At 42.8% G+C, this 16,159-nt stretch overlaps 2 protein-coding genes across 6 annotated transcripts in view; both read right to left on the reverse strand.

Annotated features, from left to right (window-relative positions):
• The window catches only part of MARCHF3 (membrane associated ring-CH-type finger 3), an 85,705-nt gene extending 85,477 nt beyond the window's left edge, over positions 1–228 (reverse strand). For both annotated transcript variants that reach the window (XM_048291553.1, XM_048291552.1), the window contains exon 1: positions 75–228. The gene's annotated coding sequence lies outside the window, so the exon portion shown is untranslated. The remainder of the gene's footprint in view (positions 1–74) is intronic.
• Positions 229–4,569: 4,341 nt separating this feature from the next.
• Positions 4,570–14,015, reverse strand: CZH5orf63 (chromosome Z C5orf63 homolog). 4 transcript variants are annotated; one of them, XM_048292439.1, is made up of 6 exons: positions 13,622–13,909; positions 12,191–12,321; positions 11,474–11,579; positions 9,412–9,532; positions 6,670–6,726; positions 4,570–5,893 (listed from the first exon to the last, which is right to left on the reverse strand). In XM_048292439.1, exons 4-6 carry the CDS (start codon positions 9,529–9,531, stop codon positions 5,714–5,716), a joined length of 357 nt encoding a protein of 118 aa, XP_048148396.1. In that variant the 5' UTR covers position 9,532; positions 11,474–11,579; positions 12,191–12,321; positions 13,622–13,909; the 3' UTR covers positions 4,570–5,713. The 4 variants fall into 4 exon arrangements, with proteins under 4 accessions (XP_048148396.1, XP_048148394.1, XP_048148395.1 ...); XM_048292437.1 differs by lacking the exons at positions 11,474–11,579; positions 13,622–13,909 and adding an exon at positions 13,936–14,015; XM_048292438.1 differs by lacking the exon at positions 11,474–11,579 and having other exon boundaries at positions 13,654–13,906.
• Between the last annotated feature and the right edge of the window lie 2,144 nt (positions 14,016–16,159).

Below are 16,159 nucleotides of genomic sequence, written 5' to 3' on the forward strand. Positions count from 1 at the left end.
CTGTACAGAAAACGCAAGCCGCCCGCCCTCCCAGAGTCACGCATTTTCATTTGCATGTGTCCAGTTACACTTACTTCCTCCACCTGGACCCTCAGCTGTCCTTCCAAAAACGCGGACGAAGCAGCCTCAAACAGGCAAGAGCCCACGAGCAGCAGCCGCCAGACCCCGAGCGACACAGGAACCGTGCCTTCGGTTCGGCTGTCGCCACAGGACCTCGCTGCCATCAACCCCTCCTTCTTCTCCACCTCCTCCTCTTCCTCCTCCTCCTCCCCTGGCGGTGCCCGCGGAGCAGCAGCGACACAAAGGAGCGGCCGGGTAGCGACAGCTCCCTGCGAGCCCCGGCGGCGGCCGGAGCACTGCGAGAAACCAAGGAATTAATCATTTTCTTGTCACACGGGAGTTAAAAACCTCTAAGCAGCCCTTTCTCCATAGTCCGAGACGGGGGGGAAAAGCTGCACTTCCGCAGCTCCCGTGCTGATGTCAATGAAAACGTCCGAGTTGCTGAGACTCAGCTGGAGCTGCATCGAAAATGACAGCTCCGAGTTCCAAAGATAGCGATGGATAAACCTGAAGGCTAGTGTTTTTCCTTGCCTAACCACAGTTCTCCGTTTCACTGCCTCTGTCGTGCTTGCTTTGTTCGGAAATAAAGGAATGTTGCAGGGCTGGGATGGAATTTTGTAAAATTGCTGCATTCCCTGAATACAACTGCATTTAAATCACTGGGATGTACTAAAATTTTACTTGCAGCCCACAGGAACAGGGAGGGGTTGTCCTTGGTTTGCTTTCCTGCCAGTGAAGCAAAAAAAGCCCACCTGTATGTGCACCTGGAGGTTCACCCCTGGTGACACAGCTGCACTTCCAGGTGGAAATGGAAACAGCACACAGGCGCTACCTGCAATTAAAATTAAAAGGGACAGCCTGGCACGGGTTGTCCAAGTCACCCAGCACACCTTAGCAGGAGGCAGGTGAGGTAAATTAAGCAGAAATGTAGTGTTCACTGCAGTGGGAACATCAATGAAGTCACTTGGGTCCCAGTCTTGCAAACAGATCTGCAGCCACAGCTCCTGGCACCTTGGAGATCTTGTTGCAATGGGCGTCTCACCTCCTGGAGAAGAAGCTTAAACCACTGCCTAGTGTATAAATCAAATCTATGTGTATCAAGGTGGTTTGATTCACCATGCTTTTCTCCACTGGATGGAGAGATAGGTGCCACCTTTCTGGGAGCAGATCTTCAGGGAACGTTCAGGGAATGTCATAGCTAAGGAAAAAACCCAAATCAAAACAAAACAACAACAACAACAAAAAAAAAACACCAAAAGCAAAACCAACAAGAAAAAAACACAGCCGGATCACCTGTTGAACTGGTCCCTGGGTTAAATATCCCTGGGAAGGACTCAGGAATGGGAGAAAGGAAGTGAGTGTGTGCAGTTGTGTCTGATTTCAGTGAGGTTTGTGTATGACTGGGAGGGATTTAGTTTTTTTTCTTGTAATCAACCATATGTGTCCCAGAAGGCAGCACTGAGGGAAAATGAGGAAGGTCTGGAATGCCCTCAGTCCCTGCAGTTCATTCCATGGACAAGACAGACAGCTGAGGGGATTTGTCCCTGTAGGAACTCATTTTAGCCTTTGGATAGCCTGATCATGTGGCGTTTATCTCTGGAAGATCCAAACCAAGCTCTGACTTGATCTGAAATGCTACAAGAGTTGAGGATAGAGGGCAGAGAATAGTTTTGTTGTCCTTACTGTGTTTTTTTTAATTTTTACCAAAGCAGCTCAAATCATCATTCAAGTGAGGTTCCCTACCTGGAAGCTGTTCTGTTCTCACAGCTCCAGCCCTGACTTTCAAAAACTCAGGTTTGGATATACAAGGCAAAGCAGCTTCACAAGAATGGGATGGAGCCTTCTCGCCAGCAGGGCATGATGGAAGAGAGATTGGTATTGGTAGATATAAGAGATATTGGTAGAGTATAAAGCAAAACTGCCTAGAAAGTGACACTGCCACTGAAATTAAAAAAAAAAACAACAAAAAACCACCAAACTAAATATGATCTTGTAAACACTTGCACATGGGGCTTTGTTTACTTCCATGTCTGGTTAATCCAGATGGCCATGTGATTACAGCTGAATCTGAGATTGTGTATTGCAGGCCAGTTTGGACAGGAAGACACTGCTGTGCCTGGAGTGCTGTTCTTAAAGAAATGAGACATTTTCTTGTGTGTCTTGTGTACAGTTTGACAATACAAAGAAAGAGTCAGAGAAGCAGAACTTATAAGCAAGTAAGCCTGGCTGGTACTTGTTTTTTATAGCTACTGGAAGAAGATGGGACATTGTGTATGTGCTTTTTAATTGGCCAGAAATAGGAAATAAACCCATCTTGTATTCAAGCTTTTTTTACATGATGGGGATAGTGCATTATGAGGTTTTGCACTCCTGCCAATACCCACTGTCAAAAGAGTAAATTGCCAGTTTTCACGAAGTTGCATATTGCTCCATAAATATATATTCAGCAGGGACATATGCCTTCTCATTTTAATATCTGTGCTGTACTTTAGCACATTTGATTAGAGAGATGCATGTGCTGGGAGACTGCTGCATTTCTTATATTCAAAAAGAAGAAAAACCCTCCTCTAATTTATATATGATGCATCCTTTCTTGCTTTTGGAAGATGGAGAGCCTGTGCCACCAACACTCTATATTGACACATTCCCACCTCCTATTCCTGTGTCCAAGCTGATGAAGAGAGAGCTTCCACTCCCTTAAAAGCATAAAACAGCAAAGCCACTGGAAGGTTTTGGCAGCACAGCCCTGATGGCAAAGCTCCATCTCAATCACAAAAGCTATGCAATAGACAAAAGCTATTATGGAAATCGTGTTATCATTCACTTTACAAAATAAATGGGGAAAAAACTTATCTGGCACTGGTTACAGAAGAAAACCTCCACGGTCTGACAGAAAAAGGAACAAGGGATTCATCAACTCTAAAATGATTAAGAAGTTTGGTTTTAGCTTCCTTTTTTTTTTTCTTCTTCCCAAAACAGGCCTTACTAAAATAAAACAAAGGCAAAATGCTGTCTGACAGCTCTGCCAGTCTCTGTCAGTTCTGTATTTTGGGAAATGGGGTGAGTCCACATGACCTCTGCTCTCCCTATCTTTGAGATAATGCTGTTACATTTTAGAAGAGCACTTGAGCTATGGTTGACAAGTTCACTATGCAGCTCTCTTATTGCAAAACCTCAGTGAGGGAAAAACCTGGGCCCTCTGAAACCATCTCAAATCACAGAAGAAAAGCAAGTGGCACTTGCTGATACAGAGGTAATTGAGACCTTTTATTTAACAGTAACCTGTGGCACAGTTAGAAGTTTGGCTGTAGCAGCATGAACTGCAGAAAGTACAGAAGTTTTTGTCTCTAGAGCCCTGTTCTTCTGCTAATGGTGATGAAAAACACTGTGGATCGATGATCTGGCTGAACTTACCTCAAGTTCTCTGCAATAAAAATGGCACAGGTCTCCCTCCTGGGAAATCTTGGATAGTTTCAGACCCCAAGCCGAGTTGATTTAAGCTACCAAGCTGGAAAAAAGTTTTCGTTTCTTACTCCCCACTCCCCAGAAATTTTTCATCTTGGGGAATACAACAAAACTGTATTGCAAATGATTTGTCAAATGCTAAGGACACTGCAGATGAGGCTATAAAGGAACAGCCCATTTTCACCACAGCAGATCAGCTGACTTCTTATTAAAATTATACTCCAAAACTTAGAGTCTGTAACGAATCCTACTGTATTTCAGTTTGCTGTTCCAGCCGGGCATTGTGTCTGGATTCTTCCCTCTGTGGAGCCACATCTGTGAAGTGAACCTGCTTAAAGCCCTAGTGATTAGAAAAGACTGAATATCACCACGATAAGAAAAGAAATGCAGCATGTAGGGATTTGTTTCTTTGTTAAAGAATCTGTTAAGTAGATCAAAAACACCAGAAACTTTCTCCAGTCTATTGCAGATTATTTAAGTTAAAATAGTTGACTTTTCCTAAATCTGTCATTCTCTTCTTCCTGAAAATATGTCTAACTTGGACATTTTGTCTCCTTCACATGCCTACATTGCTCTAATGCAACTGCAGTAATCCTTGATAAAATGGCATTCTTGCCACATGATAAATGGATTTGCAGCTGTGCTGCAGACAGAACTGAAATGTGAAAAATGAACTTTTCAGTGTTAGGTGTTAGCAATAACTGGATCAAACTGTGATGATCATTCTATAGATACAACTCCAGTGAGAGTGTGTGGTCTTTAATCAAGTGCCCTTAACAGTAAATGCCCTATTTTCCATTACAAATTATCATTTAGGATAGACTCCTATACTTCTTCAAGGAAGTCTCCTTCATACCTACAGTCTACACGTGCTAATCATCTTTTAAACACTGATCCTGGCAGGATGCCACACGCCCACCAAAGTCACTCTATCAGTCACCTCACCAGCTGTGTAGGGGAGAGAAAATACAACAAAAGGCTTGTTGGTTGAGATGAGAACAGAGAGAGATCACTCACTCATCACTGGCACAGGCAAAACAGAACTTGACTTAGGGAAATTAGTTTATTACCAAGGAAATCAGAGTAGGGTAAGGAGAAAGGAAACGAAATCTTAAAAAGACCTTTGTCCCACCCATCCCCTCTTCCCAGGCTTAACTTCACTCTCAGTTTTCTCCTCCTCCTTCCGCTCTGTGGTTCAGGGAGATGGAGAGTGGGATTTGTGGTCATTTTATTAAACATTCTCTCTGTCCTCCTTGTGCTCTTCCCCCGCTGCAGCGTGGGGTTCCTCCCATGGGAGAGAGTCCTCCACTAACTTCTCCAGAGTGAGTCCTTCTCACAGGCTGCAGTTCTTCACAAGCTTGGGTCCCTCTCCACAGGCAGCAGTCCTTCAGGAGCAAGCTGCTCCAGCATGGGTGCCCCACAGGGTCACAGGTCCTGCCAGGCAACCTGCTCCAGTGCAAGCTTCCCACCAGGTCAGAGCCTCCTTCAGGCACATCCACCTGCTCTGTCATGGGGTCCTGCAAGTGCTGCAGGGGGATCTCTGCTGCCCTGCTAACTTCCAAGGGTTGCAGGGGCATAGATGCCTCGCCAGGGGTTTACCACAGGCTGCAGGGGAACCTCAGCTCCAGCAGCTGGAGCAGCTCCTCCTGCTCCTTTTCTGGCGTTTGTGTCTGCAGAGCTGTTTACTTCACATATTCTCACACTTCTCTTTGGCTGCAGTGGTGTTCTGCAGGGTTTTTTGCCCATCTCTTTCTATCTGATATCCCAGAGGCACCACCAGCATCACTGATGGGCTCGGATGTGGCCAGAGGGTCCATCCTGGAGTCGGTGGCATTGGCTCTGCTGGACACCAGGGAAGCTTCCAGAATCTTCTCACAGAAACCAGCCCTGTACCACCCCCCACTTCCAAAACCTGGCCATGCCAACCATGTACAAACAGAATTTACTTCATCTGCTGTTACGGAGCAGCTTTTATTCTGTCAATGAAAAACCAGCCCACGAGAGCAAGAAATGAATGGTACAGAAAAGGTGACTCCTGCTGCAGCTGGGCTGGGTGATTATTACAAAGTAGAACAAGTCACTCAAGTTTTTCAGACTCTGATACCATATGATCTAAGAAATTTAAGGCCAGATCATGAATATGGTTCTTTTCACCTTTCAGATCTGCACCAGAGCAGCTGCATTTTCTTCACTGGTTTCCATCACTTTGCAGCTCCACCTTCCTAAGTCGGTCCTCAAACTTCTGAGTGTCGACTCGATGCTTCATGAGGAACTTCCCATTTAAGTGAAAAACAGGTATGTCATATTTGTATTTTTCATACCATGCTGAGTTCTCTGGAAGGGTAATATCCACCTCCTGCAGAATAAACTGTGACAGAAAAGAAATATGTCAGTTCCTGCTGGACACTGAAAAGCAATACCTGCTTGTCTTCTGATCAATGTTTTCCCCAGAAATGCAAGGCTGTTTTTTTGAAGCTTTTGGGTTTATTCTTTGTGTTGTAGATAAGTGCCTGTTTTTTTGAGTACAAAATATATGTAGCCACAACCCTTGGCTGCCTCTCCACAAAGGAATCTCTCCCTAGCCCAGGATATTCTTGTTCCACTGTGCGGAACCACTCTCCTGTGAGCAGCAAGCTCAACAAACATGCAGCTGGGAACAAAACAGCTGCCTGTCAGGCAGCAGAGTGCAACAGCTCTTAATGCTTCCATTAAAAGTTTGATCCTTCAACGGAGAGATCAAAACCTGGTTGAAGAACGGCAAAAATTGCAGTCACACATGGTTCAAATACTTGAAGCCCCACTTAGTAACATCCTTCTCAAATTCTATCATTACTTGCCTCATGAGAGTTGCAAACTCCTCCTTCGGACAAGGCAACAGCATTTACGAAAGGAGTGTTTCCAAGAACTACTGCAACATGTTGGATACTGGTTTAGTTTGCCAATACTTATTTGAGTAGCATTGTCACAAAATGCTTTTGGATAATGAGTTTTATGTAAATCAGTGCTAAAATCATCTTGAAGAGGTCACCCATGAAAGAATAACAGATGCAAATAAACCCAAGCAATTTTCTTTTTACAAAGCAAGAATCCTGATTAACTGTTTTTTTCCATATAGAAAACATATACAGTATTGCCATACATTACCCTTCTTTTGTATGGCTCAAGAACTTCTTTTGCTTCATCACACAGAGGGCATGGTTTCTAAAGGAAAACGTTCACAGTAGGTTAAAGCATGCAGTAAACCACAGAAGTTGTATGTACTGTAAAATAATACACACAGACAGGAGCACCCATTACTGCAAATGCAGGTTCCCTCCCCTGTACCAAGCACCCTGTCCTGGGGCTTTCTGAACCTTTACTTATCAGTGCAGTGTGGGTGAAAAAAGACAAAACAAACTATCCAGCCACTGAATTTAATTATTTTTCGTTTGCTATCCCATTTCCCATGGAGGAAATTAACAGTCTTCTAAAAGCTGATCCAAGGGAATGATCTGAAGGGTCCTGCAGAGACTCCTTGCTTTGGTCAGCCATAAATATTCAAAGCACTGTTGTCACCAAATGAAGACATCTGCAGGTACCATTGCACCCAGAGGAGGAATGAGAGAGTCACACAAGTAACTTCCAGCCTGTCTCAGATCAAGACACTTGGCTCAGTTCAAATGGGAAAAGAAGGCAATTTAAGATAACCCGTGTGGCTTCGCCTGGAAGAAATTAGGCAGGATCCTCCAAACTGCAGAGCTGGAAGGAGAGTAACCTCCAGCAGGGAGAACTGGCAAACAGCTGCAGTGTTTTGACCTGTGACAGGGTAAAAAAAAACCCTCACACTTTTGAAAACTCCCTCATTTTCCACTGCAGTTGAACATCTGAGTTCCACTGATCACGCAGTCTGTAAGTGAAGAAGCAACACTCATGAAGGCATGCTGCTCCAGTGTTTGCAATAGCAGAATTTGGCTATAATTCACATAGCAAAGTATATGGAGGTGAACATGATGGCTCTGTCCCTCTGCCCACAGCTGGAAAAGACCTTCTCCTCTTTCTCCCACTGAAAAGTCTTCCTAGGGCTTGTTTAAACGTAAGGCTAACATGAAACAGCTACTTTTTATTTGCTGCATTGAATTACTTAGGATTAAACACCCTACTTTTATTCAGATCTCATCTAAATTGCCTTTCCCGTGGCACAGACAAGTCCTTGTGCTCTGAAAACCTATGCAGGATACTAAAATTCTGTGTTCTTAATGGTTCTGGTTGCTTTTGGAGGGTATACTGGTGACTGAAAGGAATGACCCAGAATCCTGCACATCGGTTTTGTAACACACCAGGCTCCTGCCAGTCAAAAGAGGTCACACTTGGTTCCCCTAGGCCTGTGGACAGCTTTCTAACATACCAGTCACATAAATGCTTTTGACAAAGTCGGCTAACTTTTAGGAAAAAAATATGGTTTTACTCTCATGGCAAGCTCAGGCACTAGACAGTACTGGTTTAAAACCAAAAGTGAATTATTTTAACAGCGAAATCTTTTTCAAAAGTACATTTATATAAGCAGTTGTTGCACAAATGCTGGGGTTGTCATAAAAGGGGACTGCAAGGGGAAACCTGTTTGATAGTTTCTATCAGTGTGTTGCAGAAGTCACAGCTCCCTTCTACTTTTTCCTCCTCTTTTCTCCTCATTAAAAATAAGGAGGAGGCAAAAAAGGGTTAATTAGCATAAGCTAACAGTGTGGATTAAGTTTTTTTTATAGTCTGCACTTTGCTTGGCAATTGCCAGTGAACATTTAAAGTTAAAAATAAACATTTAGAGCTAAAGCCACTTTCAACAAAAGGCTATGTTAGAGAACTGCTGGAAATCTGCTATTAGAAAATCTGATTTCACACAGTGCCTTACTAGCTAGGAATTTTAGGACAAAAAAAGCTTTTTTTTCCGATAATTAACCCAAAGGTAAGAGCATTATTCCCTCCCTTACTGCATTTGAATTATGAATGAGTTGAGGCTGAACTGGGCAGGAGGAGACAAAGCTGCAACTTTATAGTTATGACTATTAAATGGATGTTGACCTATTATTTTTAACCTATTCATTTTTCACACAGTTTAAACACTCCTGTATGGTTAGTGATGGAATGAACAAACATTCATTCAGTGCAGCAGGAGGAAATCATTTTAATCGTATTTAAAACCACTACACAGATGTCAGCACTCTCAGTGCTTTGTAGTTACTCTCCTCTTGAGGGCTGCAGCAACCACATAAACTCAGCATAACCCACCTTGTGCCATCCTCTATAAAACTGCAGAACTAGGCAGGTAATAATCAAAAACAATTCATGGAATGTGACAGTCTGTAAGTGATCCTTCCTGCTCATCTCATTTTCTGAATATGCCTAGGAATCCTTCCTGCGCTTTTATCTGTTGCCAGTAAAGCAAAAAGAGGGTAAAACAAAATCTACTCTTCCCTCACGTGCTCCCAACACTACTTGGATACATTTTACAGTCTCACAGGTAGTGCTGAAATTAAACATAGGCACTTTGAAGAGCCTGCTTTGACTGTTGATGCTTGTGCTTGGCAGATTATGTATAACAATTCATCTCTTTTCTCCATTTTCAGGGTGAAACACTGGCAGCTGGACCAAATCTTCAACCAGTAAATGAACCACAGAGTCACTGAGGCAAAAGGGTTCTGAAATCTTTGTTGGTTGCTAATTCTTGCTTGCTACAATGAGAGCAGGACTTTGCTGCAAAGCCTGGTGTGCAGGAACCCACAAAGTAAAACACCCAATACTACTTTGAATGGGGGGAAAAAAAAGCAAGGACAAGCCATTTAATCTGTGATTCCTGTGTATCAAAGCTGATAAACACACGGCCTTGCCCAGCTTTATTGTGTAAACAGTTCTTACCTTGGTGAATAAAGTCAACACTGGCTTATTTGCGCCGGCTGAGCAGAGCTGTCTCCCCAGAGGGCTGGGTGAATGCCTGGCTCGTGGCAGGGCTCTGCTCAGGAAACAGAGCACCATCATCCTGTTCAGGCAAGAATAAAACGCTGAGTTGCTCTGTGCCAAGTTATAGCTCATGAAATTTAATGTCAGGGTAAATGCGATGCTTCTGTCGCGGCTCTAAAATATGCACAATCAAAACATTCTCCCAGGGTTTTTATGCTCACGGTATCAACGCATTCATCAGGGAGATGGTTTACTATGTGGCAGGCCAGAAACACTGTGCAGCTCAAAACCAGCAGTTCCATTAAAAAAAAAAAACAAAACACCAAAAACCAACAAAACACTTATGTTTTCTTGTTGAAATGCCTCTTTTAAATTCCCCAACACAAATGCTGACAGAAATGCATTACGCTGTTCCAGCTCCACAGATGCCAGCTGGAATTACATATTTAAAAATGCAAAGTGCTGTGCTTTGAACCTCTGTAATCTTGCTGCTGTGTTTGATGTAGTCTACTTACCCGAATTATTCCATCAAAAAACTAATCTGTACCTAATCAGAATATTAATATAATGCGTTCTGCAGTGAGTACAAAGCTCCAGCCAAGACAGTTTAACTTGGTAATATTAAAAGCATTCACACTGCCCCGAGTCCTTCCTGCAGCAGCAGATTGATTGCGGGATTTGCAACTCCTTTGAGAGAGTTTAAATAAGTTAAGTGTTATTGAAGGGTGCCATGTTGGAGCCTTGAACTCACCTGTTCATAACATTCATAACAACACTGCTTCCTCCAAACTTTTGTCTTAATGTGACCTTTACAAGTCATTTTAGGACTGACGGCCAAAAAATACCCAGAAGCCAAAGGGAGTCTGCATGGTGATTACCAGCAGACATGACACCTGATATCAGAATTTACACTGGCAAAATCAAACAAAATTGAATCCCTTTTTACCCAAAGCCAAACTGCTTCTGCCCAGTTCCAGGCCTGACTTACCTGTTGCTCTATAATCTAAAGCTAAACACACAGTGTGATGTCACAGTTTTAAACAGCTTAAGAAGTGAGCAGGATCACGCTGCAACCTCTCAGCAGAGTTTAGGATGTTCAGTAAAAAAGATCCCAGTGCTCTTTTGCTTCACTGGATCGCTCAGTACTAATATCACAAAGGTTTTTTTAAAGAGGGCAGTTTATCCAGCAAAACCACTATGGAAGAACACTGCAGTGGGCTCTAATGCTGTATTTCTCAGCCAAGAAAACAAGAAAAAATAAAATGGGTGACAGGGCACTGCTCCACCAATCTTCCTGCACAGCCAAAAGACAGCAGTTATTAGTAAGAGTCAGCTGCAGGGGCAGAGCAATAAACTTCCTGTCACTGAGCAGTGACTGGCACACCACACAGTGCCAAAGGTCACAGTCCTTGGCAGCTGCTGCATTCATTTCACTTAGCCAGGTGGAAATAGAACTGTTTGGGATTTCACATGTTATATGTAAGAACAAGCTTGAACCTTTTGGAAAAATGCAGATCTGGATGGCAGGAAGAGCCTCAGTCAGATGGGGAAAATTTTTAAATCCACAATAAATAGAAGTCCAGAATGGATGCAGTTTTGGCATAAAGTATTTGCAGCATGTTGGCCTGTTCACATGCAAGATAAAAATGGGATCAAACAAAATGTCTGCTTTCTGACAAGTTTTTTAGGAATTCTTTTGTTGCCAGCCTAGCAAGCCTTCCAAGTGAGGAAGATACTCTCAAATTGTTTTGTGGATAGCAGAATGAATAAAGCCCAGCTTTCCATAATTCACATTCTCCCTTCACACACATATGTGCATAAAACAGCACCAGTTCAGTGCTATATAACCCCTGTTTTAGCCCTCCATGCTCTGCTCTCCTGAGGACAACTACCAAAACATCAGCTGAAGGGGAATGAATAAAACAATATCTGTACCTAAGCTTTGAAACTCCACAAAAAGAAATCAGTCAGCAGTGCCTTAACTTCCTTGCCAATTTTACATAATTAGAAGCAATTCTACCTTTGGAATTCTGCAGCAAATCTTCACTGACCAGTACGCTACTGAAGAAAGAATCTGCTGTTTCCAGGGCTAGCAATAAGACAGGCTGGATGCTTTTACAAATAACCTAAAGAAAACAGAGTCCTGTCTATTTATTCACTTGAGTATAACAATGCCAAAGACACTAAAATACATAAAACTTCCCTTATGATTATTCTGGATCTCTCTAGACTACCCCCAATTATAAAGATTTGCTTGAGGAAAATTATGAACACATAAATGCAAAGAAGGATGCTTGCAAACTTGAGAATTTACCTTCCCCTACACCACAATGCTACAGGTTTAACAAATGATTCTTTTGAGTCTGGACGTGGCCCAAGCTCTCTTTTGCAAAGCCAAGTTGGACTCAATTCCTGTTAATAGAATTTCCATCACCCAATAAATCCTGATCTGCTGGAAAAGTAAGTTGTTACACTGAAACCATCCATTATTTAGATGAGATAATTATCTGTATAAACTTAATCTCTGCATCAATCAAGGAAAGACAAGCGTAAATGGTGTTTTTTCTCCAAGTATTTTAAGTAACAGGTGAAAGAGAATGGGGGAAGCAAGTAGGTGCAAATATCAGAATGCACGTTGATGGCATTTAAAACACCAGTCTCCTGTTGCCCTTCATTCAAAACCAGCTACGGCCATCAAGGAAACTAAATTTTCTGGCAGTCTGCTTTTATTACCTACCAAGGAAATGCTGAATGGGAAAATAGGTGCCACAGCCACAGACCAAGGAGCCCACGTGAGTGGGGACAGCAAATCCTGCAGCTGTGGAGACCCCCACAGAGCTTTTACCCCACCAGATGTTCAGAGGAGGTCTGCAAAATACAAGAAAATCTTTTTGCCCATGCACGTAGAAGTCTTCCAGGGAGAATCAGGTTCTTGCAACAACTCAAAATTCAAAGATACCATCAGTAATACCAGCTGCATCTGTGGGGTGATGTTACGCATCCATCAGTGCATGTTTCCACGCATTTTCTCCTCCAAAATACAGCAACCCAGGACAAAAGGCACAAGCACACTGCATTCCACCCCAGAAAGGATGGAAGAATCACTTCATCCCAATGAGCAACACATTTTGTTCAGTAATCCCTCCAGGAGTGTGTGCATCCCGGAGTCTGCTCCAGGGCCACACTCCAAATTTCAGATAATTTAAATTACATCCAACAGGTTGCTGTAATGGCCTATTCTATGTACTATATGGATGGCCCATTCTGAATAACTATACAGAACTTGCACAGAACAACAGACTGCTACCATAAGGTGAAGTTTGTAATGGAGTTTAAAAGATAATACTAATAATAGCATAATAGAGTATAATATATATGTCATATATACTATATAACACAGCATGTAATATTTTATATGTAATCATATATATCACGAAATTATATTAGTATCTTAGATGTTACACATTACATCATATAACATCATATTACAAATATATCAATAATATTAAAATATTACAACATTTCTGGCATTCATTAATTTTAATATTTAAATAGAACCAATAGAAGGTGGTATTAATACATCATTAATACGTAGTATTGCTTTGCTGCATTGTATTGGTAATTATATTAATGATACTGTATATCATGTTTTATATATTACGTATATGATACTGTGCATTGTTATATTATGCACATATATTATGCATATGTGTAACATTCATATTTTATATTAGTATTATATATATTATACATATATATATGTATATTTTATGTGTCTACATACATATATACACACCTATACATATATATACTCATACATACACGTATATTAGCATATATTAACATATTAATATATAAACATATATTAGATTATTTTTATATATTATATATGTATACATTATATATACACACACATATGCATACACATATATATACACATACACATATATGTCTGTATATATTATACATATATACCTGCATATATGTATAATTACATATAAAATACATAATAATATAGATTATACACATATATACATATAATAGTAATATGTACGTATAAAATATATATATGTGCGTATATATATATAAAATATAAATATATATAAATATATAACAATATATAATAGATATAATACAATAGTTTAATAAGAGTTTTAAACACGTCTACCCGGAAACTTTTGAGCTAAATGACCCAAGCACCTCCGGCGAGCCCAGCAGGGTACAGTGTATCCAGAGGCCTCCTCATTATCTCCCGCTGCTGCCGATACTTCCAAAGCTGTAACAACACCCTCCGCAGGATTAAGGAGCCCGGGTACCGCGCTCCGGAGCGGCCGCGGAGCCGCATCCCGGGGGGAGCAGCAACCCGGGGGAGCCGCATCCCGGGGAGCAGCATCCCGGGGAGCCGCATCCCGAGGAGTCAAACCCCGAGCAGCCGCAGCCCGGGGCAGCCGCTCGGTGTCGGGGTCCCGGTCCCGCACCCACCTGCGGGAGCTCCGCCGGAACGCGCGGTCCGCGGGCGGGGCCGCGCCCGGCAGCGCCGGCTGTGACGTGACGGGCACGGGAAGGAAGCGACACAGGCTCGGGAAGCGCTCCCGGGGGCGAAGGGGGCGGCCAAAGTCCGCAAGAGACAGTAAAATTATTATTATTATTATTATTATTATTATTATTATTATTATTATTATTATTATTACTACTACTATTACTATTATTATTATTATCAACAACAAAACAACCCAACAATAACAATAACAACAATAATATCAGCACAAAGTTTTATTAGCAAATTACAGATTCGGCGTGGTACTCGGTGTGTTAGTCCCTCAGCTACCACCTCATGCTAGGAGTGCATGGAGGTGGGGTTTGGATAAAGGGGGAGGGTGAAAGGGGAGAGAGGAAAAAAAAAGGGAGATTAAAGATGGGGAGGAAAAAGGGAGGGAGGGAAGGAAGGAAGGAAGGAAGGAAGGAAGGAAGGAAGGAAGGAAGGAATACAAAGGAAGAAGAGAGAAAACAAAAGAAAGAAAAAGAAAAGTAAGAGGGAGGGAGGGAGAAAGAAAGGGAGGGAGGGAGGGAGGGAAAGAGTCAGTCCAGCTGATGGGATGGCCAGGATCCTGGGGACTTCGAGAGTCTTGCGTGGTCTCATATCCCCTGCAGATTAACCTGTGGCTGATCGCTTCACACCCACTCCTGTGCAGATGCTGCCTTTTATTTGTTGTGTCGGAGAACAAGGATATTTGTCCCAGAAAGGTGCTGCCTCGCCTCCATATGGCCCCTTTTCCATTCTCACATCTTGCTTTTCCTCTCAGGCTCCCCATGGCCAGCAGCAGCAGCATTGCTCCAGTTTCCCCACCAGAGCACAATCCCTGCTGGCAGCTACCCCGCTTCCCTCACTCCATGCCCTCCATTATGTACCAGAAAGTAGGCAGCAGCCTCAAAATCTTCTCCTCCATCCTCCTGCAACATGGATTTTGGGCATGCACTCAGGTGGACGAAGGAATACCTCTAGAGATAATGAGAAAAATCCACGTTATTGGAGGGTATCATGAGAGCACAAAAGGGTCACAACAATGAAAGCACACAGGGAAAGAGCTGGGCTTGTTCAGTCTAGAGATGACTGAGATGGATCTTATTAGTGCATATAAATGTCTCCAAGGCCAAGAGCATCCGTTTGACTACTCTGAGGTGTTTCAGTTGTTAGGTGTGTTCACTTTCCTTTCTCCAGAGAAGTTTTAAATAAAAAATAGCAAGTGTTTACTGCTGGGCAACTAAAGCTGCAGGCTTATGTTCTTTTAGTGGCTGTATTTCTGTCAGGATTTTGGTTTTCCTGTAGTAGTTGTCCCTGGGCCGGTAGACAAGTATTTTGGGTACATGCTCAAGTCAGCTTTCCTTCTTCATCTGTGCTTTGAGAAGCACAACAGCATGTAGGGGGAAGGCTCTCCAGGAGAGCAATCCTACCCCACTAATGTGACACATGTAATTAACTAGCATTTAAATTAACATCAGGGACAGTCAGCCCTGGATCCTAGTGACTCCTTTTCAGCCATTGTCTTGATCCCTGCTGTCGAACAGAGACGTAATGCTGGCAGGCTGACCCTGGCTGCTCACGTTTGCCCGACATCAGAAAATCCAGTGTCAGGCTTTGGCGTTTGGCACTGGTACAGGACAGCCCTGACAAGCCTCACACAAGGGAATTGCTGAGCTGGCTCTCACCTGGCTTTTACTTTCTGAGAGAGGGTGGAAGGAAGACATTCAGAGAGAGGGCAGAGGCAGGTTGGAAAGCAGGCTTAAGTGAAGAGATCAGCATGCTCTTGACATCTCAGGTCTCAGATTAATTTTATCCCTCTCGCTCCCAAACCAAGACTAGCCTTTTCTGGGACATGTGTCTGAAATTCCCAGAGGAACCTGGAGGAGACAGGCACACAGCTCCCCAAACTGATCAGTTTATTTAAACAGAATTGCTGCTGAAAGTCAAGAAGGGATCCGGCTGTGTTCCTTCCCTGGTTTCAGTAGGATTGTCATGTTGCCTAACACAGTTCAATCAGCCAAATCACTGACTGGGCCTGGCAATTCAGAATTTACTTGCACTGCCACATGTGTTTATTTGTTGTGCATCCAGGTGTACCTGGTGTGAACTGTTTCCCCCTCAGATCAGGCTGTTTATAATATGGTGTAAGTGCGTAAAGAAAAAAGGAAAAAAAGTTGAAAAAGA

The sequence above is a fragment of the Corvus hawaiiensis genome, chromosome Z (genome assembly GCF_020740725.1).
Source record: "Corvus hawaiiensis isolate bCorHaw1 chromosome Z, bCorHaw1.pri.cur, whole genome shotgun sequence".
Lineage (NCBI taxonomy): Eukaryota > Metazoa > Chordata > Aves > Passeriformes > Corvidae > Corvus > Corvus hawaiiensis.

Excerpts from the sequence above, each read along its gene's own strand:
- CZH5orf63 (XM_048292437.1), bottom strand. The coding sequence starts at position 9,531 with ATGATGGTGCTCTGTTTCCTGAGCAGAGCCCTGCCACGAGCCAGGCAT. Across the intron at positions 6,727-9,411 it reads TGTTGACTTTATTCACCAAG|AAACCATGCCCTCTGTGTGA; the intron begins GTAAGAACTGTT and ends GTTTTCCTTTAG. Across the intron at positions 5,894-6,669 it reads TTGAGCCATACAAAAGAAGG|TTTATTCTGCAGGAGGTGGA; the intron begins GTAATGTATGGC and ends TTTCTGTCACAG.